The sequence below is a fragment of the Podarcis melisellensis genome, assembly GCF_964234715.1.
Source record: "Podarcis melisellensis genome assembly, chromosome: 5".
Lineage (NCBI taxonomy): Eukaryota > Metazoa > Chordata > Lepidosauria > Squamata > Lacertidae > Podarcis > Podarcis melisellensis.
The window spans coordinates 89,747,799-89,771,289 of NC_138537.1; the positions used below are offsets into that span (position 1 = coordinate 89,747,799).

Consider the following 23,491-nt stretch of genomic DNA (forward strand, 5'->3'; position numbering starts at 1 on the left):
ACTACAGTGGTACCTCGTGTTAAGAACTTAATTCGTTCTGGAGGTCCGTTCTTAACCTGAAACTGTTCTTAACCTGAGGTACCACTTTAGCTAATGGGGTCTCCCGCCCCCGCCACCGTGTGATTTCTGTTCTCATCCTGAAGCAAAGTTCTTAACCTGAGGTACTATTTCTGGGTTAGCGGAGTCTGTAGCCTGAAGTGTCTGTAACCTGAGGTACCACTGTAAATGCATGCCTCTAAAATATGGAGAGAGAAAAAACCCAGAGACTTTTCCTCAAGCTGGGACAAGCTGGTGAGCCCCCAAAAGTGGAAACTCTCCATTGGAGAGGCCTACCTTTACAGCCCCACCTATGTCTCCCGTGACTATGAGGCTCTGCACATCCCAGTCAATCACTTCCATGAAGCAGCAGCACAAAATGGTGGCTCCAGGGCTGAAGGTTGCTGTAGCCAGAGGTTGTCCATTGACATTCCATAAGTAGAGGGCTGTCCCAGCACAAGAGGCAATGTCACCCTGAAACATATCGCAATATATCACTGGAGAGCACAGGGTGGGCTTAGGCATAGTCTCTCTCCAACCAAAACAGGCAAGGGTGACTTGTAAATAACAAAGGTTAAAGGTTAAAAGGTAAAGGACCCCTGGACGGTTAAGCCCACTCAAAGGCGACTATGGGGTTGCGGTGCTCATCTCGCTTTCAGGCTGAGGGAGCTGGCGTTGGTCCCCATACAGTTTTCCAAGTCATGCGGCCAGCAGGACTAAACCGCTTCTGGTGCAACTGGACTCTGTGGCGGAAACCAAAGTGCACTGAAATGCTGTTTACCTTCCCACCGCAGTGGTAGCAATTTATCTACTTGCACTGGTGTGCTTTCAAACTGCTAGGTTGGGCAGGAGCTGGGACAGAGCAACCAGAGCTCACCCTTGTCATGGGGATTCGAACCGCCGACCTTCTGATTGGCAAGCTCAAGAGGCTCAGTGGTTTAGACCACAGTGCCACCCGCATCCCATCACAATACATCACGTGGCAGGCTTAGGCACAGTCTGTCCACCAACACAGGCAAGGGGGACTGGTAGATAACAAAATGACCATTACGGTAAGAAGGGATGTGAACCTGCTTCTTTCTGGTTAAAATTCAATAGTCTTGCAACACCAGCCTCACGAAGCCAGAATTCAGAAATTCTGAACTGATAAAGTTAGAAGGAGCCCTGCAAGGATCATCTAATTCACCACCTGCGATGCAGGGATCTCAGCTAAAGCATCCATGGCAGATGGCCATCCAACCTCTGCTTAAAAACCACCAAGGAAGGAGAGTCCACCACCTCTGAAGGGAGACTGTTCCACTATCAAACAGTTCTTAGTGCCAAGAAGTTCTTCCTGATGTTTAGTTGGAATCTCCTTTCTTGTAACTTGAAGCCATCAGTTCAAGTCCTACTCTCCCGAGCAGGAGGAAACAAGCTTGTTTCCTCTTCTGTGTGACAGCCCTTGAGATACTTGGAGATGGACCATAAAGAAGGCTGATCGCCTTGATGCTTTTGAATTATGGTGCTGGAGGAGACTCTTGAGAGTCCCATGGACTGCAAGAAGATCAAACCTCTCCATTCTGAAGGAAATCAGCCCTGAGTGCTCACTGGAAGGTCAGCTACTGAAGCTGAGGCTCCAATACTCTGGCCACCTCATGAAAAGAGAAGACTCCCTGGAAAAGACCCTGATGTTGGGAAAGATGTTGGGCACAAGGAGAAGGGGACGGCAGAGGACGAGATGGTTGGACAGTGTTCTCAAAGCTACCAGCATAGGTTTGACCAAACTGCGGGAGGCAGTGGAAGACAGGAGTGCCTGGCGTGCTCTGGTCCAGGGGGTCACGAAGAGTCGGACATGACTAAACAACTAAACAACAAGGGGAAAGGAAGAGGAAGATTTGGAGCACAGAAGCAGTGGTTGAAGCAAACTACGCTGCTTCTCCAATCCCAATGGGTTTTCCAGTTCCAGGTGTGGCGTCGAGAAACTTAGACACACCTCTGCAAATAGGACATTTAGTTTAGCCCTACATTTAGTGCTGCGCCCGTGTGAGTGGATTATCGGAGAGGAACGTCACGGGACAAGAAGAGGCCGTTTCAAGCTAGCTAGCTCAGTTGATTAGAGCGCGGTGCTGATAACGCCAAGGTTGCAGTCTGGATTCCCGTACGTGACAGCTGCACATCCCTAGATGATCCTCAGCAGTCCCCTTCGAACTTGACAGTTCTATGATTCTCCTCTCAGTAAGAAACAGGCTGGCACAGGCATGGCCTTTGGCTGGGAGAAGATTCTGGTTTTCTCAAACAAATAAAATGCATGCGGAGAGGGTCACCTGTAACCATAGCTGTCAACTTACAGATTTGAAAATAAGGGACCGGCAGCCTCGAAAATTAGGGATCAGCAGCCAAAATAAGGGATTTTGCTGAGCTTATACATAAATCCGGCACTCATGCTGCTTTTGCTGCCAATGACTGTGTTTTGCAGGGGGTTGGACTAGATGATCCTAAGGGTCTACAACTCCGACCAAAGAAGAGGGGCAGACAAAACTGATGAACGACATCCAGATGGCAAAGATTACAGGCAGAATTAGAAACCAGGAAGAGGACCTCTTTAATAAAGAACGGGGAAAGTTTATAATTTAGTTGAAAAGCTATTGTCAAGAGTTACATACATTGGTAGGATTGACAGAAAACTTGTAGTGAAAATTTGAACTATGGATGGACAAATGATTTTTAAAAATGGAGTAGTGAAAGGGATGCAGAGGGGGAAATCACTACATTAAGATGCTCCATTGGTTGGACGGTATGCTAAGCAGGATGGCAGGGCTGCCGTCGTCATGGTGCAAGGAGTTCCACCGGCCCTTCCCCGCCTGAGAGGGGGGAGGGAGAGAGACTCTCGCCCATGCCACCTGCAAGCCCGGCATTAGGTGGTTGTGGTGCGTGGCGGCCGCTGAAGTGCCGCCCTTCTGCGTCCCTCCTCATCCCCTCCTCTTCCTCCTCCCTCAGACCGCCTCCTCAGCTGCCACCACCTCCGGCTTCCCCTGGCAGTGCAGTGGAAGTCTCACCAGAGAGGGGCTGCCTGCCCGCCCGCCACCACCCATCTCCTCATGATGCGCCCGAGGGGGAAAAGGGAGAGACGGAGACACGGCAGCTCATGCGCTCGCTCTCTCTCGAGGCGGACGACCCCAAGCCGCTGCTTCCCTCCCGAGCCGGGCGAGCATGAAACCCAGGAAATTTAAGGGACATCATCAATAAGGGACAGCAGCAGGACACGGTGCTGGGATAAGGGAGTTTCCCGCCAAATAAGGGACGGTTGACAGCTATGCCTGTAACCAAACAGAAGCGGAAAAGCCTGGAGGCCGAATCCAGCACAAAGAGAACAGCCTGTAACAATTCCCCTCCTCCTCCTCCTGCCTCAGCTCTGTCTCTGAGGCTGCTTTTAGTGCCCCCTCTCAGCATTAAGGATACTATTAGAAACCTCTGTAAAAAGACGAAAAATCAATCTGTCGCGTCTCAAGATGGTTTCTTGCAGGGAAAGGCACCCATTAAGTCGTCTTGAAATGTTCATGGACGTGTCAGGAGGATGATGATAAATGAATATCTTACCGTTGAATCATTGATGGCAACAGCCGAGAGGCAGGCCTCGTGGCCCGGAAGCTGGGCGATGGGTGTCAGCTGGTTCAGGTCCCAGATGATACAGGATCTGTCGGCGGATCCGCTCACGATGATGCTGTAGGAGGTGGAGGCAGCCAAGCAGGTCACAGGCTGCGTGTGCCCGTACAAAGGCTGGGAGACGAAGCAAGCAGAGACCACAACAAAGGGAGACACTAATTTAGTACCAAGCCACAAGGCATCCTTCAGTTTACAAAGACAAATGGTCAGTTCCGCAGGGAGAGAGAACTCTTCAGCAGAGAATGGGCAGCATTCTTTAATGCAGGGAGTAGAGAAAGGGTTTCGGAGATTTGAGAAACAACCCCAGAGCAACTAGATACCCGCCCCAGCAATTTCCTAAGAGGAAATCAAGACCATTCTAAGTGTGTTGCAAGAGAGAGCTCCTTGCCACCGTCCTTAACTGGGGGACTTGTTCTAATTCGCAGCAAAATAATTTCCCCTGCTATGTCAGTAAGGAGACATGATATAAGCAGACACCATACACCTGCCTGCAACCGCAAAAATTCAGAGCGAGGGGTTTCTGTGTTTTGGGGGGGCTTTAAAATCATTCGATCAAGCATTCTCTTAGAACGACAGCGCTACAAACACACCAGTAAACCCGACCTGCCTGTGATGCATGGAATAATGTGGAACAATGCTGTTAAATTAAACGCTGCAGGTGTTCAGTCTGTGGCTTCCATTGTGTTATGTACTGAGCTGAATCCTAGATCAATAGGATCCAGAATGCAGCAGTCTGATTGGTCCGCGGGAGCCACCCAATCCAGCTCCAGGTGGAAGTGAATCAGCGACCTGACTGGCCTGCAGGAGCAGCCAATCAGGCTTCTGGAGGAGGTGAATCCGCAACCTGATTGGCCTACAGGAACAGCCCAGAATTAGCCAATCACACGGGGCCCATTGTGTAAATAATGTATATATAGCTAGATGTTTTGGGGAAAGTCTCATTCATTGCTGCTATGAGCTGAATAAAGAGCATGAAATTCACACTCGACTCTGAGAATGTTTCACATACTTATTCCATACTTTGGGCCAAGTGACACCAGGCACCAAATTCTGTGCAGATTCTCCCTTAAGGCTTAAAAAGATGCAGCCTGAAGCAGAAGACCTGAAGGAGGAGATAGAATTGCCTGTACCAGCAGTCTCAACTGGTGAGCCATGGCTCCCGGGGCAACCTTGAACTATTGTCACAGGAGCCATGGGTGGGGAAATACCAAATTTCCTCTACTTCAATTTCCCCTCTTCTATACTCCTACCTGCCTAGTCACCTGTATTTCCTCTAGGGTGAAAAATTGATGACCTAGTGCTAGGAAAGCTCTGAAAAATGATTCAAAGTGCACTTTGCATTTTCTTTTCCTTAGTATACTTTTTCAGATTATCTTAATATTATTTGTTTGTGTGTTGCCTTCTTATTTAATTTTATTATCCTTATTATTTTGTTTTGACAAAGTAATAATCGTACATAAATAAGAATAAAAATGTGCACCCAACCACCGAGACCATTTCATTGTAACTATCCAACTTCCCAAAATTTCGTCACCTCTTGTGATGATTTGACCCCTTTCCGTTTTAACGGTACAAATTCTACAAACACCCTCCATATCTTCTCAGAATCATTTCTCCTGCATAGTCCCCATTGTGCCTTAATGGCACATGTTAATCTATCATTAACAGCTATATCCCATACCTCTTTATAACATTATTTCGTTTTATATTCTGCTCTGCTTGAGGAAGGTGGAAGAGGGTCAGTGGTTTGGCCACATTTAATTCCTGGAGCCCGGGTTCCCCACCGAGACCCAAAAGTTTGGATGGCAATCCAGGGCTCTGATCATTTTAGGCTTTCTACCATTTGTGCAACAGTCCCACAAAGTCCCATTTTACAAAAAATGACAGGACCAAGCAGAAGAAATACAAAATCCATTCCCCAGAGATCTCCAAAACACTGCACTAGAAACGACTTTAAAACTCTTGTACGCTTGATTCAACAGCTAATTTAATATAAGGACTCATTGAATAGCCAGGTCTCTTGTAGCACTGTACTGCAGAAATATTGGAGCAAAGAGTATGTTATTTTAGAGTTATGGGTTTTCAATAATTCTGATTTCACATGTACGACACACTTTGTGCAAACGAAGGGTTGGGGAACCTTTGCTGTTGAGTGTTTAAACACCTCATCACCCTCATTATTTTGTCAGTACAAATTTTTCGCTCCATAGGGCACACCGGACCATAGGGCGCATCTAGTTTTTAGAGGGGGAAATCAAGAAAAAAAATATTATTTCCCTCCCCCCAGCCCCAAAGAGCAGTGTACAGGCTGCGCACAACCTCTCCATGCCAGAGGGGTTGCGCGCGGCTATGGCACAAGCCAAGACAGCAAGCGGGATGGATTCCTCTCACAGGAGAGGCTGCGTGGAGCTAAAGAAGCTGGACGGTCTGCGCGCAGCTATCCTTGAAGCCTTCCAAGCACAGTGCAAGTTCCCGCTGCACTCCTCAGGCTTCGGGTTCCTTTTGCTGAAGCCGGGAGAGCAAGACTCTCCTGGTTTCAGCGAAAGGAACCTGAAGCCTCCGGAAGGCAGCGGGAACTTGCGCTGCGCCCCGAAGGCCTTCAGGCAGCTATCGCTGATGCCTGGAGAGCAAGAGGGTTCGGTGCGCACCGACGCCTCTTGCTCTCCAGGCTTCAGCGAAAGCAACGGGAAGCCTCCGGAGCGCGGAGGGAGCACTCCCTCTCCGCTTCGGAGGCTTCGCGTTGCTATCGCTGAAGCCAAGGAGCCTGCATTCGCTCAAAAGGATGCACACACATTTCCCCTCAATTTTTGGTGGGGAAAAAGTGCGTCCTATAGAGCAACAAATATGGTACTTTGTTGGAGAGGGACAGTATCTCCTGCCTTCCCAAGAGTCAACGGATCTCTCACTCTATAATACCAAGTGCCCTTGAGCATAATCATTTTGCCTCCTGGAAATGTGAACTCGGATATCCTACCTGCTTCAGGTTTAAGCAAGCGTCTCCATCTCTAGCCACGGACAGCTCCCAGACGCACAACACAGAGCCGCTTCCAGAAGTGATGAGTGTCGTTGGTGTGGGGCACACAGCACAGAGGCAAACTCCCCAATCAGCTGTGATTTCAAATGTGGTCACCTTCTACATACAAAGAGAGAGAATACACATCCATGCAAGCAAGCAGTCCAAGAAATTCAGAAAGTAGGCCTGCATCAGCACCGACCCGTTTAATATTATTTCCCCCTGTTAGAATGATATTATGAACGTAAATAGTAGGACCAGTGCCAGATTTACATATCAGCTAAACAAGCTATAGCTTTGGGCCCCACTCTCTTGCCCCCCCTCCCAAATATAGTAAAGGGACCCCGACATTAGGTCCAGTCGTGGCTGACTCTGGGGTTGCGGCGTGCATCTCGCTTTATTGGCCAAGGGAGCCGGCGTACAGCTTCTGGGTCATGTGGCCAGCATGACTAAGCTGCTTCTGGTGAACCAGAGCAGCGCATGGAAACACTGTTTACCTTCCCGCCGGAGCGGTACCTATTTATCTACTTGAACTTTGATGTGCTTTCAAACTGCTAGGTTGGCAGGAGCTGGGACCGAACAATGGGAGCTCACCCCATCCCAGGGATTCAAACCGCCGACTTTCTGATCGGCAAGCCCTAGGCTCTGTTGTTTAACCCACAGCGCCACCCGTGTCCCCCTCTCAAATATACTTGTATTTCAGTTCAACAATTACTTTGATAAAATCCATATTTTGTTATGTGCAAATGGCTTTAGATACCTATTAGGTCCATAAATTACCATATAGCATTTAGTCAACACAAAAAACAGCGACAATTTGTTGTTAACAAAGGACAGCTGGACATATAAAGGGCCCCATTACCTTCAGTAGCTTAGGGCCTCATCAAACTTAAATCCAGCCCTGAGTAGGACGTCCATCTACACTATCAAAACCATTCCTTAACCCTTCCTTAATGTTAAAAACCATGTGTGTAGAGCCGCCCTCGTTTAATTCTGAAACCAGAATCTATTTTTTGTGGCGTACAGACTAATGGGATAATTTTGCTGTATACAAGTTCAAAATGCTTAATTCTTTTTTTAAGACACCCCCCCCAACACTTCAGGAAATGACAGTATTGTTTAAAACAAATGGTTGAATTGTTATTGTTATTTTTGAAAATCCGTTTCTGTGAGCTGAGGCCTAAAATTTCCCCCATACAAATCCTGCACGTTCTTTTGCTTCAGTGATCTCTACAGGTTTGCTTACTCCCTGTTGGAGCCAGGGTCACAAGGCGATTTCTAATGACAGGTGACTGAGGCAGCCTAGACCCTTAAATAATATCATATTTTAATTATATTGAACTTCCAAATGTTCCAAGTTCTTTACACATGGCATTTTATGATCCTTAAAACAACCCCATGACAACCTCTCCCCCCATATTGCTGAGGCTGAGAGGCAAATAATAGTTTGCATTATTATTATTATTATTATTATTATTATTATTATTATTATTATTATGTGACCTGCCAGAAAATGTTGCTGAGGAGTGCTCTGGTTCAGGGTTCCAACCATGCCCTTTCCCAGATACTCCTTTGCATTTTCTCTCTCCCTCTCTACCACTCATGTGGTAGCCACCAAACATACCTAGTCCTCTCCAGGCTAAACAGTATATTGAGACTGATTGATTTTTGTTGAGGACTGAAACCGGGAAAAGGGTGGGTGGAGTTTGGGAATCTAAAGGGTATATAAATATATTTTGTTTTATTTTTACTTTGCTTTGCTATTGGTATGGAAATTGGGAAAGACGTGGAAGGGAAATTTTGGTCGACTTTAGGAAAAATGTTTAAGAAAAAATAATGAGGTATAAATATTGATGTGTAAATTTGGTTAAGTTAAAATTGATTTTTTTTTAAATGGCTAAATTAAATGAAAATAAGGTTTGTAAATATAAATTGAGGAAATGGAAGAAAGAAGAAAAATAAAATAATAATATGTTAGAATAAATTAAATTACCGTATTTTTCGCTCTATAAGACTCACCAGACCACAAGACGCACCTAGTTTTTGGAGGAGGAAAACAAGAAAAAAAATATTGTGAATCTCAGAAGCCAGAACAGCAAGAGGGATTGTGCAGTGCTGTGCAGTGAAAGCAGCAATCCCTCTTGCTGTTCTGGCTTCTGGGATAGCTGCGCAGCCTGCGTTCGCTCCATAAGACGCACACACATTTCCCTTACTTTTTAGGAGAGAAAAAGTGAGTCTTATAGAGCAAAAAATACAGTAAGTTAAAATGGAGAAGTAAATTAAGGATTTGCTGAGCCAATAATTTAAATTGGAATACAAGAAGGGGAGGTGTGAGGAGGTCTGAGAAACAAGTTAAAAGAAAATAAGTATTTGAACTTTCAGGTGTTTTTAATTGTTTTTATTTTTAAATTTTGGATTTTTGTATTTTTTTGTTTATTTTTGTCTTTGTTGTTATATGTGTTGTTCTTTTTTGAAAATGCTAATAAATATTCATTCCAAAAAAAAAAAAAACATACCTAGTCCTCATTGCACCTTAGTGTCTCACCAACATTTTGTTTGTTTTGTACTTCTGCAAAACTTGGGGCTCCCCCCAGCCGGTTGGCGCCTGCCTCTTGGGTTTGGGCCCTGCTATTTTGTCTACCTAAGGAGCAGCACTCAGAGAACGTTGACAATTAGTATACAAAATTTGCTTGTATATGTGTCTGTGGGCTGCCTTTCCACAAAAAGGCCTTCAAAGTGACTTCAGAGAGAGAGCGAGAGAACCCAACACAACTACGATATTTGTAAAACATCAATTGAAGCTAAAAATACACCAAGCAGCAGAACACTACAACAATAAATACTAAAGTGTAAAGGTAAAGGGACCAGTTGTGGCCGACTCTCTGGGGTTGCGGCGCTCATCTTGCTTTATTGGCCGAGGGAGCCGGTGTACAGCTTCCGGGTCATGTGGCCAGCATGACTAAGCCACTTCTGGCGAACCAGAGCAGTGCACGGAAACGCCGTTTACCTTCCCGCCGGAGTGGTACCTATTTATCTACTTGTACTTTGACGTGCTTTTGAACTGCTAGGTTGGCAGGAGCAGGGACTGAGCAATGGGAGCTCACCCCGTCGCGGGGATTCGAACCACCAACCTTCTGATCGGCAAGTCCTAGGCTCTGTGGTTTAACCCACAGCGCCACTCGCGTCCCTAAATACTAAAGAGGCAGAATAGCAAAAGATAAATCAGTCAAGGCCAATGGGAGGGTAGATTAGAACATCTCAGTTGGCTGAAGAAATGTCCCTGGGAGGGGAGCCAACTTAACTTTTTGTGGGGTCAAGGGGGATGCCACCAACTGGGTGCCACTACTGGAAAGTCCCTAGTTCTGTGTTGCGAGGCGAATTGTGCCCTTGTGGACTCCCTCTGATATTGGTAGGTTCTGCTGGCTAATTATGATGGTGGCTACATAACCTAGTAGTTACGATCTACCTGCCAGTGTGCCCCATCGTGGCACCAGTTAAGGTGCACGGTGTGTATTTAAAAGGGAGGGTGACTCCTGAACCCAACCAGCAAGCAATGGTTTCTGCCAGGGAGCTGGGGACTGTCTGAGGATTCTGAGCTCTAATGCCAACCCAGTTTACACAATATTCATTCCATGGAAATACCAGTAAATTTAATAGCATGGAATACAGATTCTAAAAAATGCAATAGCAGCCCTGGTGTGATGTCAAGAAATGAGATAAGAGTGTCAACTGAATACAATATTACGAAGGCATAGTTTTTGTCGTTCAGTCCCATTATTGCTGTCAGATGATCTGGAAGCAGATTCTACCAACTTATTTGATACACGTTGCCAGCCCATCTCTCACTGCTTGCAACTATTGGCCACATGACCACTCAAACAGCCCAAGGACATAATGTTGAATGTTTCTTACAGCCACACCCAGAAACACGTTGCTGATTACCTTGTCTGACCCGGAAGCAGCTAGGCAGCAGGTGTAGTCATCGAAACCCCAGCAAAACACTTTATTCCACTGTGGGGGGATCAAAATTTTGTTTTTCCCCACGGCCAAAGTTCCCTTTTCAGTACATACAATGTGACCCACAGGTCCTTGAGGTGCCTCTGTATAGGGAAGAAGAAAAGGAAGTAACTCTTTTGATGCATCTGCCTTTAAAAGGAGAGAGGGAAAGCCAAGTGGCTCATTCCCAAAGGTTAAGAAGGGAATGGAAGAAAAGGGAAGAGGAGAGATATCGTATTTTTCGCTCTATAGGACACCCTTTTCCCCTCCAAAAATGAAGGGGAAATGTGTGTGCGTCCTATGGAGCGAATGCAGGCTCCTTGGCTTCAGTGATAGCAACGGGAAGCCTCTGAAGCACAGAGGGAGCGCTCCCTCCACGCTCCGGAGGCTTCCCGTTGCTTTCGCTGAAGCCTGGAGAGCGAGAGGCGTTGGTGCGCACCGAACCCTCTCGCTCTCCAGGCATCAGCAATAGCTGCCTGAAGGTTTTGCTCTCTGAAGCACAGAGGGAGCGCTCCCTCCGCGCTCCGGAGTCTTCCCGTTGCTTTCGCTGAAGCCTGGAGAGGGAGAGGGAGAGGGGTCGGTGTGCACCGACCCCTCTCGCTCTCCAGACTTCAGGCAGCTATCCGCAAGCCTTCCCCCCATGCTCTGAAGGCTTGCGGATAGCAGCCTGAAGCATGAAGCCCGGGGAGCGCAGCGCCAACTCCCGTTGTGCTCCCCGGGCTTCAGGCAGCTATCCGCAAGCCTTTGGAGCAAGCATCAAGCCCGCAAGCTCTGGGAGCGGCGGCAACACTGCGTGCAACCTTGCCACCACTCCCGGACCTGTTCTGGGGGCTGGGGATGGGGGAAGCTTGGGGTTCCCCCGCCCCAGCCCCGCGGCTAAAAGCGAAGCCAAGACAGCGAGCGGGATCCATCCCGCTCGCTGTCTTGGCTTCTGCCAAAACCGTGCACAGCCTCTCCTGGCTGGAGACGTTGCGCGCGGCTAAATTAATTTTTATCCCCCCCCCTAAAAACTAGGTGTGCCCTATAGTCCGGTGCGCCCTATGGAGCGAAAAATACGGTACTGGTTCAGAATGAAGTAGTAAACTATAAATGTTCTTCTCTAGTTGGTACATTTGCCTGACTTACTCCTTTGGCTGATGATAATAGGAGCTGTTCCCTAGCAGCTCCCTGCATCAGTTCGTTCTCTGGCTGATGGATGGAGCCAGTCAGGTCTTCCCTTTCCCATTATGCAATTCCCGGGAGACAGACAGTGGAGCCTCCCAGTCGCTTTTGGTCCCTTGGCCACTGGGGGGGTCCAGAGTTTTTAACTTTTAGATCTGCTCCTAGGGAACCTGATCCCATTGAATAAATGTGCATTGAGTCTCAGCAATGGCCATCATCAGGTGCTCTTCCACGCCACGCCACCCCGCTCTAAAGTCCCCAAACAATCTGTACCTTTGACAGCAACCGACGAAGGCTTCAGATTACGCAGGTTGTTGAGGGTTGGAGGCAACTGACTAGCTGTTTGAGAGAAGAGTATGCTTTCTCTGCTCATTGAATGCTTCCCCAAGGTATTCCTGGCTGGGTGTGGTTTGCTGAAAAGCTGTGAAGAAGAAAAAGTAGCAAAAAAATACTTCCGCATTATATATATTATATTATATTATATTATATTATATTATATTATATTATATTATATTATATTATATTATATTATATTATATTATATTATATTATATTATATTATATTATATACCCCGCCTGTCTGGCTGGGTTTCCCCAGCCTCTCTGCAAGGCTCCCAACAGAATATTAAAAACACGATAAAACATCAAACATTAAAAGCTTCCCTAAAATGTCTTCTAAAAGTCAGGTTTATTTCCTTGACATCTGATGGGAGGGCATTCCACAGGGCGGGCACCACTACTGAGAAGGCCCTCTGCCTGGTTCCCTGTAACCTCACTTCTCGCAGGGAGGGAACCGCCAGAAAGCCCTTGGAGCTAACGATGGGGGTGGAGTTGCTCCTTCAGGGCTGAGGCCATTTAGGGCTTTAAAGGTCAGCACCAACACTTTGAATTGTGCTTGGAAACGTACTGGGAGCCAATGCAGGTCTTTCAGGACCAGTGTTATATGGTCTTTGCGGCCACCGCTGCCAGTCACCAGTCTAGCTGCCACATTCTGGATTAGTTGTAGTTTCCGGGTCACCTTTAAAGGTGGCTCCACGTATAGCGTATTGCAGTAGTCCAAGCTGGAGATAACCAGAGCATGCACCACTCTGGTGAGACAGTCTGCGGGCAGGTAGGGTCTCAGCCTGCGTACCAGATGGAGCTGGTAAACAGCTGCCCTGGACACCAAATTGACCTGTGCCTCCATGGACAGCTGTGAGTCCAGAATGACTCCCAGGCTGCACACTTGGTACCCCATTCAGGACCAGGAAGTCCTCCACACCTGCCTGCCCCCTGCCCCCCCCAAAACAGTATTTCTGTCTTGTCAGGATTCAACCTCAATCTGTTAGCCACCATCCATCCTCCAACCGCCTCTAGACACATTGCGCAAATGTACCTATCTAAGTCAGCATATGCACACTCTAAACAAATCCTTGTCCTCTTTGGGTCTTATTTTCCAGGTGTGTGATGCCTTTTCTTCCTTTTGGCAATGTATAAGTAGCCATTGGGGGGGGGGCTGTTCCCAAGTCTCAGGGCTGCTGAGAAAACAATGACGCTCTTCAACAGAGTTTCCCCCACTGTGGAAGGAGATATACAAAGCAAAGCCCTTCCGGATGACAAGGATGTGCAAACATGCGTCAGTACGCTCCAACTTTCATTGGCACTTCTTCCGGTATTTTTGATTCTGTTGCAGTTTTGCACAAGCCTTCCTTCTATTGCTTTCTCCTACGCTCGGAGGGCATAACAAATCTTATTAATATTCTGACAGGTGCTGTTAACTTGCGAAAGGCGGGATAAACGTGCCACGGGGAAGGAAGGAAGGAAAACATCCTGACTCTCGCCACTCAGAACAGGATTGCTTTTCATAGCTGAGTGCTTAGTCATAAAATGGGCCAAATCCCAAGACTGGATGCATGAAGCAAAGCCATTTCCTCCTAGGAGGAGAGGGGGTTGTGGGCTAAACCCTCCTCCCACACACGCGGGGGCGGGGATCTTGCCCCCGCATGGATAGTTAATCCCCGGGCGTGTCTTCCATCCCGTCTGCCAATCGGCGGGCTGGGGAGGCGGGGCCTGGCTCATTTAAGGCCGGGCACGCCCGGGGACCGCCCTCTTTTCCCTTTCCTAGCAGAGCGGTTTTCCCATCCCACCCACCCTTTAGGTTTAGCTAGCTTTGACCTTGCTATGGACTTCGGTTGGTCGTCGCAAGGGGCCTGGTAGGAATTTTTCCAAGTTGGCGCACTTCAAGCCTTTTGGTTTTTTCGCCTACCTCGTAGCAAATGTCACAACTTCCTCAGTATTGGCGGTTAGGCATTGGCAGGGGTTAATTGTTATGCAAATGAATGGGGGGAAGGAAGCACCATCACCTTCCCCAATGGACTCCGGGGGGGTTGCCTTGTCCGAAACCTAGGGAGGTAAGGGCCCCTGGCACGCCCCCGAGCGGTGACACCCGTGGGATCCTAGTTGGCGTACTTCAACAGGACTCCCACGGCTTGTGGACAACCCATCCCGGTCTCCATGCCGGGTAGACGATAGGAGCCAATGCCTAAGGCCAATACCTTTCAATCCTGTAATCAATAAAGTTGTGGCCTTTTTATGCCCATTAACCTTAAATAATGTGTCCAGTGTCTTCATTTCTCATGGGGGAGGGGACTTGCCACGCAAACACGTTTTCAAAATGATCAACAGAGAGCAGCTGAAGTCAAGGCAGCCCTATAACGGAAAGGCTCAGTTTGACATATTCCTCCTTTCCTGTTTCTAATCTGTGTACCACCCTATACCCACACGCCTCAGGGCGGTTCACAGCATAAAACCATACTATAAAAACTCAAAATACATAATAAAAACAAAAACAATAATTCCCTCCTCCCCAACGTGTTTTTAAGGGCACCGGATGTCGATCAGTCAAAGGCTTAGTTAAAAAGGCCTTGTTATTATGCTTCTCGTCCTAAGAGTGTTTCCTTGGAAGCAGATTTTGCTGGTTTTCCATGGTGCGCAGTGGGATTTATTTCCGAATTAAGTGCGCTTTAGGATCTCATACCCTCTGCAGAACTGAATACACTCTTGGTGCTCATTAATGTGCAGTGGCAACAACCATGCCCATCATTTCAACACGGATGCTTCCATCCCTTTTCATGATACTAATTTGCACCATGCCTTTAAATGGGAGGTACAGCCCCCTATCACAAAACCCCAGGACGGCCAGTCTCTGCCTGCAGCAGAAGCTCTGTAGAGAACGCTATCAGCAACTCCTTGCAGAGTCTTCACACTTTGAAAAAGTCTGGGGGAAAGGAGGGGGAAGTAAATGGGGTGGCTTTGTATTCCGTTGATAGCCTTTGCCGAGTGCTGTGATTCCCCCCCCCCCCCATACAGATAAACCATTTAGATCAGCTTCAAACAGGACACAGGAATGATGCTTCCAAGTTACCAACAACCACGAGAGATTCTAAGTGGGACAAGGGAGAGCAGCTGCAGGCTGCTCAGAAATCAGAGCTCAGGGAGCTGCAAATGCTTGCGTCCTATGTGCATTTCTGTTCCCAGTGCTGCTTTGTGCCAGCTGGTTGGGAATAAACAGATTGCAGTGGGGCTGCTCCCAAGGAGGTAAATACCGTATTTTTCGCCCTATAGGACGCCCTTTTTCCCCTCCAAAAATGAAGGGGAAATCTGGGTGCGTCCTATGGGGCGAATGCAGGCTTTCGCTGAAGCTTGGAGAGCGAGAGGGGTCGGTGCGCACCGACCGCTCTCGCTCTCCAGGCTTCAGGAACACATCCGCAGCCTAGGCGCCCTGCAGGAGTTCCCGCAGGGCTCCCTACGCTGCAGATAGCAGCCTGCCGCCCGGCACGAGAGACACCCTGAAGCAGAGCATCCCGCCCGCCGGGCAGACATCCGCAGCGTGTTGGAGCCCTGCAGGACTTCCCCACAGGGCTCCCCATGCTGCGGATAGCAGCCTGCCACCCGGCGCGAGGGGCTCCCTGAAGCAGAGCACCCCGCGTGCCAGACAGACATCGGCCAGCCCCACAAGCTCGGGGGACAGCAAGGAGGCGCAGCGCCGCCATCCCACTGTTCCTCGACCTGGTTCGGTTTCCCCAACCTGGTTTTGGGGGGGGGAAATAAAGGGGGGATTTCCTTTATTTCCCCCCCCCAAAAAAAAACTAGGTGCGTCCTATGGGACGGAGCGTCCTATGGGGTGAAAAATACTCTGATTGGAGAAACTGGGGACCAGCATCTCAGTACAGGCTCCTTAAGAATAGCAGTGGAAGGTTGAGAGTCAACAAGAGTCAACACACACACACACACACACACACACACAGAGAGAGAGAGAGAGAGAGAGAGAGAGAGAGACAGACACAGACACAGACACAGACACACAAACACAAACACAACTTCATTCTGTGATGCAAGGCACCTCACATGGCCATTCGTGCTGTGTGGTCTCTTTCTCTTAAAAAGTGTTATGTACTGAGTTGAATAGGATCCAAAATGCAGCAGTCTGATGGGTCCTAGAACAATGCAGCAGTATGACTGGTCTGCAGGAGCCACCCAATCCAGCTCCACAACCTGATTGGCCTGCAGGAGAATTCCGGAATTAGCCAATCACGTGCAGCCCATTGTGTAAATAATGTATATAAAGCAGACACTTTGGGGGGAACATTCATTCCTCCTCACCACTATGAGCTGAATAAAGAGCATGAAATCCACTCTTGAGTCCGAGTATATTTCAAAAAGCCTCAAGCATACAGCATCCATGCAAAAGCTCTCAGCTAAAGTAGATATTCAATTCACTGTCTACCTGCTGAAGATGAAAGAAACAAATCAGGACTTTACTGGTAGATCGCCCTACTACCTAGAGCCCAGATGCATCCCGAAGTTAGATCATCAGTGGCTGCTGATATCCTGCAAAATCCTATAATTCTGCGTCCCACTCAGGGTTCAAATTGGAGAAGGCTTTCGACTCTTGGTGACTCACTTCCCCCCACATCTGCACTGTACCTGCTTCGGGATCTGTCCGAAGTTGCTGACAAACCCCAAGACGGTGTTTTTGATGAGTGGGTCGCTGATGCTGTCCGGGTGCACCTGATCCCCATAGAAATAGGGGTGGAAGACATTCATAGCCTTCGCTGCAGCTGGGCCCCGTTGCTTGTAGCCAAAGATCAGGTCTATCCAGTGGTGGATATGGTTGCTGACGTAATCGCTCTCCAGTGCCTGAAACCCAATACTCACTGAGTTACCTTGTTACTGAGAACACCATCCTATATTTTGCCTTTGTGGGTAGGGTCCTTGTTACTGGAAGGCCCACATAGTAGTGTGGACTCTACCACTAATCCCTGAGTTAACCCTCAAGATGCACAAATTGCTTTGGTCTTCAATGGAAAACATGGAAGGGAAAGATACCATCTCTTGGGTCAAATGTAAAAGGGTAAGAGAGTACAGTGGTACCTCGGGTTAAGTACTTAATTCATTCCGGAGGTCCGTTCTTAACCTGAAACTGTTCTTAACCTGAAGCACCACTTTAGCTAATGGGGCCTCCTGCTGCTGCCGTGCAACCAGAGCACAATTTCTGTTCTCATTCTGAAGCAAAGTTCTTAACCTGAAGCACTATTTCTGGGTTAGCGAAGTCTGTAACCTGAAGCGTATGTAACCCGAGGTACCACTGTAGCTATAAATGCATCAAAGTTTGGCTGAAATCTCTTGAGAATAAATGAAGCAGATATAAAACTGACCACCAGAGTTAGGGCTGAGGGAGTGCTGAGTGACTGTGAACAGTAGCCAGCAGACAAAGAGAAAAGGTAGTGTTGATATACATATTTTCATGGATCCTCCCCATCACTACTCCTGGGCCAGAAAGCAAATTTAGCGGGCACCCAATTCTACGTAAATACGTGGTGCTATTTTTGATCAGCCATCAGCACTAATAATAATAATAATAATAATAATAATAATAATAATAATAATAATTTATTATTTGTACCCCGCCCATCTGGTTGGGTTTCCCCAGCCACTCTGGGCGGCTTCCAACAAAGATAAAAGATACACTGAAATGTCACATATTAAAAACTTCCCTGAACATCCGAACTGCATGCCTTGTCATACCGACCTGTCTGTGCAAGCTGATAAACTTATGAGGGTTTCCTTCTGCCCAGGGTGGCAACAGCACGTCACCCAGCGAGGTCCCATCTTGCAAGCTTCCTGCAAGCGACCAAAAAAACATTATTTGATAATAATAATAATATTGTTTTATTTATACCCCGCCCTCCCCAGCCAAGACCGGGCTCAGGGCGGCTAACAACCAATAATAAAAACAAGTTGATTAAAATACAATTTAAAAGATTAAGATACAACATTAAAACATTAGGCTGCAATCTCTTCATAGGAGGAGAAAGGAAAAAGAAAGAGGGAGAGGGAATCAAACTGATTCTAGGCCAAAGGCCAGGTGGAACAACTCTGTCTTACAGGCCCTGCGGAAAGAGATCAGATCCTGCAGGGCCCTGGTCTCAAGAGACCATGCCGGAGCCAGTGTTGAAAAGGCCCTGGCTCTGGTTGAGGCTAATCTAACTTCCTTAGGGCCTGGGACCTCTAGGGTGTTGCTATGTATGGACCTTAAGGTCCTCCATGGGGCATACCAGGAGAGGTGGTCCCATAGGTACAAGGGTCCTAGGCTGTATAGGGCTTTAAAGGTCAAAAGCAGCACCTTAAATCTGACCCTGTATTCCACCGGGAGCCAGTGCAGCTGGAAAAGCACTGGGTGAATATGCTCCCATGGCAGAGACCCCATGAGGAGCCTCGCTGCAGCATTCTGCACCCGCTGGAGTTTCTGGGACAGCTTCAAGGGCAGCCCTGCGTAGAGCGAATTACAGTAGTCAAGCCTGGAGGTGACCATTGCATGGATCACTGTGGCCAGGTCGGGGCGGGAAAGGTAAGGGACCAACTGCTTAATGCGGCGAAGGTGGAAAAATGTTGCCTTGGCTGTTGCTGTAACCTGCGCCTCCATGGAAAGGGAGGCGTCAAGGATTTGAAGGATTGATTCCTGAATGTTGTTTAACCTTGTCTGAAGGCTGATCCACGTGAGCTCTCTCCTTTCCATGACATGTTGGAGAAGGCAGGTTTAGAGTTTTGACATTAAGCTGGGGAGAACCAGGTTTACATCTCCACTCAGATGACTGGCTAATCTTGGACAACGCTCTCTCTCTCTCGGCCTAACCTATCTCCCCTAGTTCTTGTTACAAGTTGAGTGCCTGCCCCTCTCTCTGCTGAGCAGAGTTCCAGGCACTCACCCAGGGTCTGTGGTCCTTTGGAGAATTGAGACTCAATGGAGACTGTCGTAGCTTTAAGAAATATGGTTGATTCACCTATTTACACCTTCAGTCTGCATGGAGACCTTACAGCATGGTCATTTTAAGAGGGGCTTATCTCCCATAGCAGTGCAGCCACAGAGTCCAAGCCATCTCTCCAGCCAGCCTTCAGCCAGCCTGCCCAAGATGGATCCCAGTCTTTCTTCTTCTACCCAGAACACCCCGCTAAAAACTCTCTTTTCTTGTCACCTCACACCCAGTTACCCTGGCAGCCTTCCAAACCCACAGTCTCTGCTGACACTGCAGGACAAGGGAGGGAGGACAGTTCTCCTTTATTGCCAGCAGCTCTCAATAGCCCCGAATTGTTCCTTGGCCAGGTCGTTTTGCATTGGCTAGCTCTGGAACTCCTCTAAAGCTTGTACCGTATTTTTCGCTGTATAAGACGCACCAGACCACAAGACGCACCTAGTTTTTGGAGGAGGAAAACAAGAAAACAAATATTCTGAATCTCAGAAGCCAGAACAGCAAGAGGGATCGCTGCGCAGTGAAAGCAGCAATCCCTCTTGCTGTTCTGGCTTCTGGGATAGCTGCGCAGCCTGCATTCGCTCCATAAGAAGCACACACATTTCCCCTTACTTTTTAGGAGGGAAAGAGTGAGTCTTATAGAGCAAAAAATACGGTATTTCCCTCTTCACATCCCAAATAATCAAAATGCTACCATTTATTAATTTCCAGGGTATAGAGGGGTCCCCCCCAAAGAAAATCTATAAAATTATTGTGTGCATAAGAAAGAGGAGGAAATCAGGAAGTTAGAAATGATATACATAAATAACAATAGCAAAAAGATACAACGTTGAAATGTCAGTGCCACACAATTCATACATCTGGGGAACATAAAAAGTTTAGAAATAATTGAGAGTGCATTATATAAACAAGAAACAGACAGCGTAAGAGCAGGAACGCAACAAGTGTGTAAATCAAATAATACACTGTTCAGTCTCACTGAAGAAACCATTCCAAAATGATAAATGATCTCAAAGAGAGATTCTTTGCTGCTCATCCAAACGTGGAACAGCACATTTCATAGATCCTTACTCATGAACAGAAATTGATCTAGTTCAACTTGGGCAAGACACTATATTAACCATATTACGTTGCGAGCCTCCTTCCTTATTTTGTTTTAGTAATGAGAACTGTGCCAGCAATTGGGTGTGAGGTGACAAGAAAAGAGAGTTTTTAGCAGGGTGTTCTGGGTAGAAGAAGAAAGACCAGGATCCATCTTGGGCAGGCTGGCTGAAGGCTGGCTGGTGGGAGCAGGCAGGGTGGGTGGGAATATTTCCTTTGATGCTGGGATTATATGCCAATGAATATTACCTCCTAAGACTTCTGACTGCATGGAGTCTGGGCTCCTCCCTGCAGCTTTGCACCTCCAATTAAAAAATGCACACCTGAGCACAGATTTGTGGTTGTCTAGATGCCAAAAGGTGCAGGAAAATATGCATTCCAATGGGCATCCTGGCAGGGCCGTAACATTTTTGGGGCACATTGTTCTCATTGCACATTGGGGTGCAAACAACTGCAGTGCGGAGCTCCTTGGGTGAGTCAGGACCCAGAATGCGCAAGGTTCAAAAATGCACAGGGAGCCTTCATGAATGCAAGCCCTCTGCTGGAGACGTTCGTCCAGTGGTGTAGCGTCTGTTGCCAGTGACCGGGGCAGGTAGGTGTGCACACACACCCGGGGGTATGCTGGCAGGTTACCCCCTCCCCCACTGGAGCAAGGTGCCAGCTGCCCACCCATACAGGGGAGAGCCCGGCCAGCCAAAGTGCCCCTTCGTAGGCAGATTCCCCCCCACACACACACTCAGTGTGGTGACACCTGTGGAGAGGAACGCCATCCCAGGCTGCACTGGGGACACCTGGGTGGGGGCGCCTGGTTTCCTCCTCCTAAAAATTGTGCTTCTGGGGCCGCAGCACCCCTGGCACACACAACCAAATGCTCTGCCCCTGCGTCCATCTTTCAGTGTGTAATGGGCAGTGAGACCAGCACATGACAGAGGGGGCAAAGTCAGCCAGTTTTTTTAAAACTCCAATTTGTTTACATGGCACTATACCATGGGTAGGCAAACTAAGGCCCAGGGGCCAGATCTGGCCCAATCGCCTTCTCAATCCGGCCCGCGGAAGGTCCGGGAATCAGCGTGTTTTTACATGAGTAGAATGTGTCCTTTTATTTAAAATGCATCTCTGGGTTATTAGTGGGGCCTGCCTGGTGTTTTCACATGAGTAGAATGTGTCCTTTTATTTAAAATGCATCTCTGTGTTATTTGTGGGGCATAGGAATTCGTTCATCCCCCCCCCAAAAGAAGAGAGAGACAGTGGATCGGCCCCCTGCTGAAAAAGTTTGCTGACCCCTGCGTTCTACACCACGTTCATTCTGCAATTCATGACACACTTGACAGGAAGAAATCCTGCAACTAAACGTGGGGTGTGAGTGGGGCAAAATGTTGCCAAGAGAGCAAGTGGTCTGGGTTGCAAGCAGGCACGAAAAGACAGCGGGACTATGAAAGGCCCTTCCCAGCCCCGACAGTACGGTTCGACTTCCTCAAAGTTACTTTTGCTCCCAAATTATTTGCAGGCGAAAATTCAGCAGCGCTTAAATACTTACCGAGTGCAAACTGGTTGCAGTTTGTTAAGAATTCGGGGAGGTAAAAAAACTCAGGGATGAGCTCCCTCACGTCCGTCATGTTATCTCTTGAGGCCGAGTCCCAGGTGCTCTTCATGCTATGGAACATTCTCTCGGCAACATCAAAACCGCCTCCCTTGGTTGGTGGGATGAAAAAGAGAGGGACAGGGAAAGTTGCAAGGTTGAATTAGTTTTCTGTCCTCTTTGAAAATGTGTGTTGCCTACAGGGGTTGATGATCACTGGCTGAGAAACTCTCGTTTCTTTGGACAGGGATAGATGGTACCACCAGCTGCTGCCACCCACAAACCTGATGACTGGCACACTACTCAAATTACAGACCTTCCAAGTGTCCCTATTTTCCAGGGACAGCCCTGGATTTACAGAAGCTGCCCTGGTTTCTGGTTTGATCCTGGAATGTCCCGCTTTTCATCCCTACTTTAATCAGAGGAATGTCGGAGGGTATGGAACAGGATGTCCCCATTTACATGGGAGAAATGTTGGAGGGTATGAAATCATAGGTGGGGCAGGGCCATTTAAGTGATGGCTTCGACCTGGTGGAATGCTCTGTCCCATGAGACTAGGGCCCTTCAGGATTTAACCTCCTTCCATCAGGCCTGTAAGACAGCTATTCCGCCTGGCCTTTAATTTGAATTCCGCCTGATCTTCTATTTCCCTTCTCTTCCCTCCCTCCCCCCCTTTATGAAGATTATCCACTCTGAGACCCCACAGCCAATCCTCGCTGGCCCAAGTAGGACTAATTCAGCCAGCTAGCCCTGGTGATTATCCAATGCTTATTAGATGGGTTTCTGATTGATTTCTGAACTTTGAATTTTATTGTTATTCACGTTTATATACTGTATTTTATGCTGCTTTTACAATTAAGTGTTTTAAATTTGTTGATAGCTGCCCTGAGCCCGGTTTTTGAACCGGGAAGGGCGGGGTATAAATAATTTTTATTATTATTATTATTATTATTATTATTATTATTATTATTATCAAAATGGAAAAGTCCTCCTGACTTTGCACCAATCCTCTGAAGCCATTTTAAAACAGTGGGAAGGGAGACGTCACAAAAGGTAAGAGGGGAGTAAAGGTAAAGGGACCCCTGCCCATTAGGTCCAGTCGTGGCCGACTCTGGGGTTGCGGTGCTCATCTCGCTTTATTGGCCGAGGGAGCCGGTGTATAGCTTCTGGGTCATGTGGCCAGCATGACTAAGTTGCTTCTGGCGAACCAGAGCAGTGCATGGAAACGCCGTGTACCTTCCCACCGGAGCGGTACCTATTTATCTACTTGCACTTGGACGTGCTTTCAAACTGCTAGGTTGGCAGGAGCAGGGACCGTGCAACGGGAGCTCACCCCATCATGGGGATTTGAACCGCCGACCTTCTGATCGGCAAGCCCTAGGCTCTGTGGTTTAACCCACAGTGCCACCCCTGTAATTCAAGCACTGGGCTCAGCTGGGCTGCCCAGGTCAGATTTTGTACTTAATCGCAGGGAGTGATGTCTGTTGTGTGTCCTGTCAGTGCGAAACACAAGAAGCCTTACTTTCAAGGTCACTGCGAAGTTAATCATTAACAGACATCAACCCTCAGAGTCAAATTTCAGTGGAAAACTGAAGCATATTAGGAGACAGGCAGACCAGATTTAGAAACCAGAAGCTAACAAGTTTCTCCTTGAAGTCTCTTTTCGAAGCGTGT

The 23,491-nt window shown here is 47.8% G+C and overlaps 1 protein-coding gene across 1 annotated transcript in view; it reads right to left on the reverse strand.

Moving 5' to 3' along the window:
• The window catches only part of WDFY4 (WDFY family member 4), a 194,022-nt gene that overhangs the window by 10,841 nt on the left and 159,690 nt on the right, over positions 1–23,491 (reverse strand). Inside the window, exons 52-59 of the mRNA XM_081911650.1 lie at positions 21,776–21,929; positions 17,919–18,010; positions 16,814–17,026; positions 12,122–12,269; positions 10,634–10,791; positions 6,653–6,811; positions 3,613–3,792; positions 334–510 (exon numbers count right to left, since the gene is read on the reverse strand). Coding sequence (XP_081767776.1) covers positions 334–510; positions 3,613–3,792; positions 6,653–6,811; positions 10,634–10,791; positions 12,122–12,269; positions 16,814–17,026; positions 17,919–18,010; positions 21,776–21,929 — 1,281 coding nt within the window. The remainder of the gene's footprint in view (positions 1–333; positions 511–3,612; positions 3,793–6,652; positions 6,812–10,633; positions 10,792–12,121; positions 12,270–16,813; positions 17,027–17,918; positions 18,011–21,775; positions 21,930–23,491) is intronic.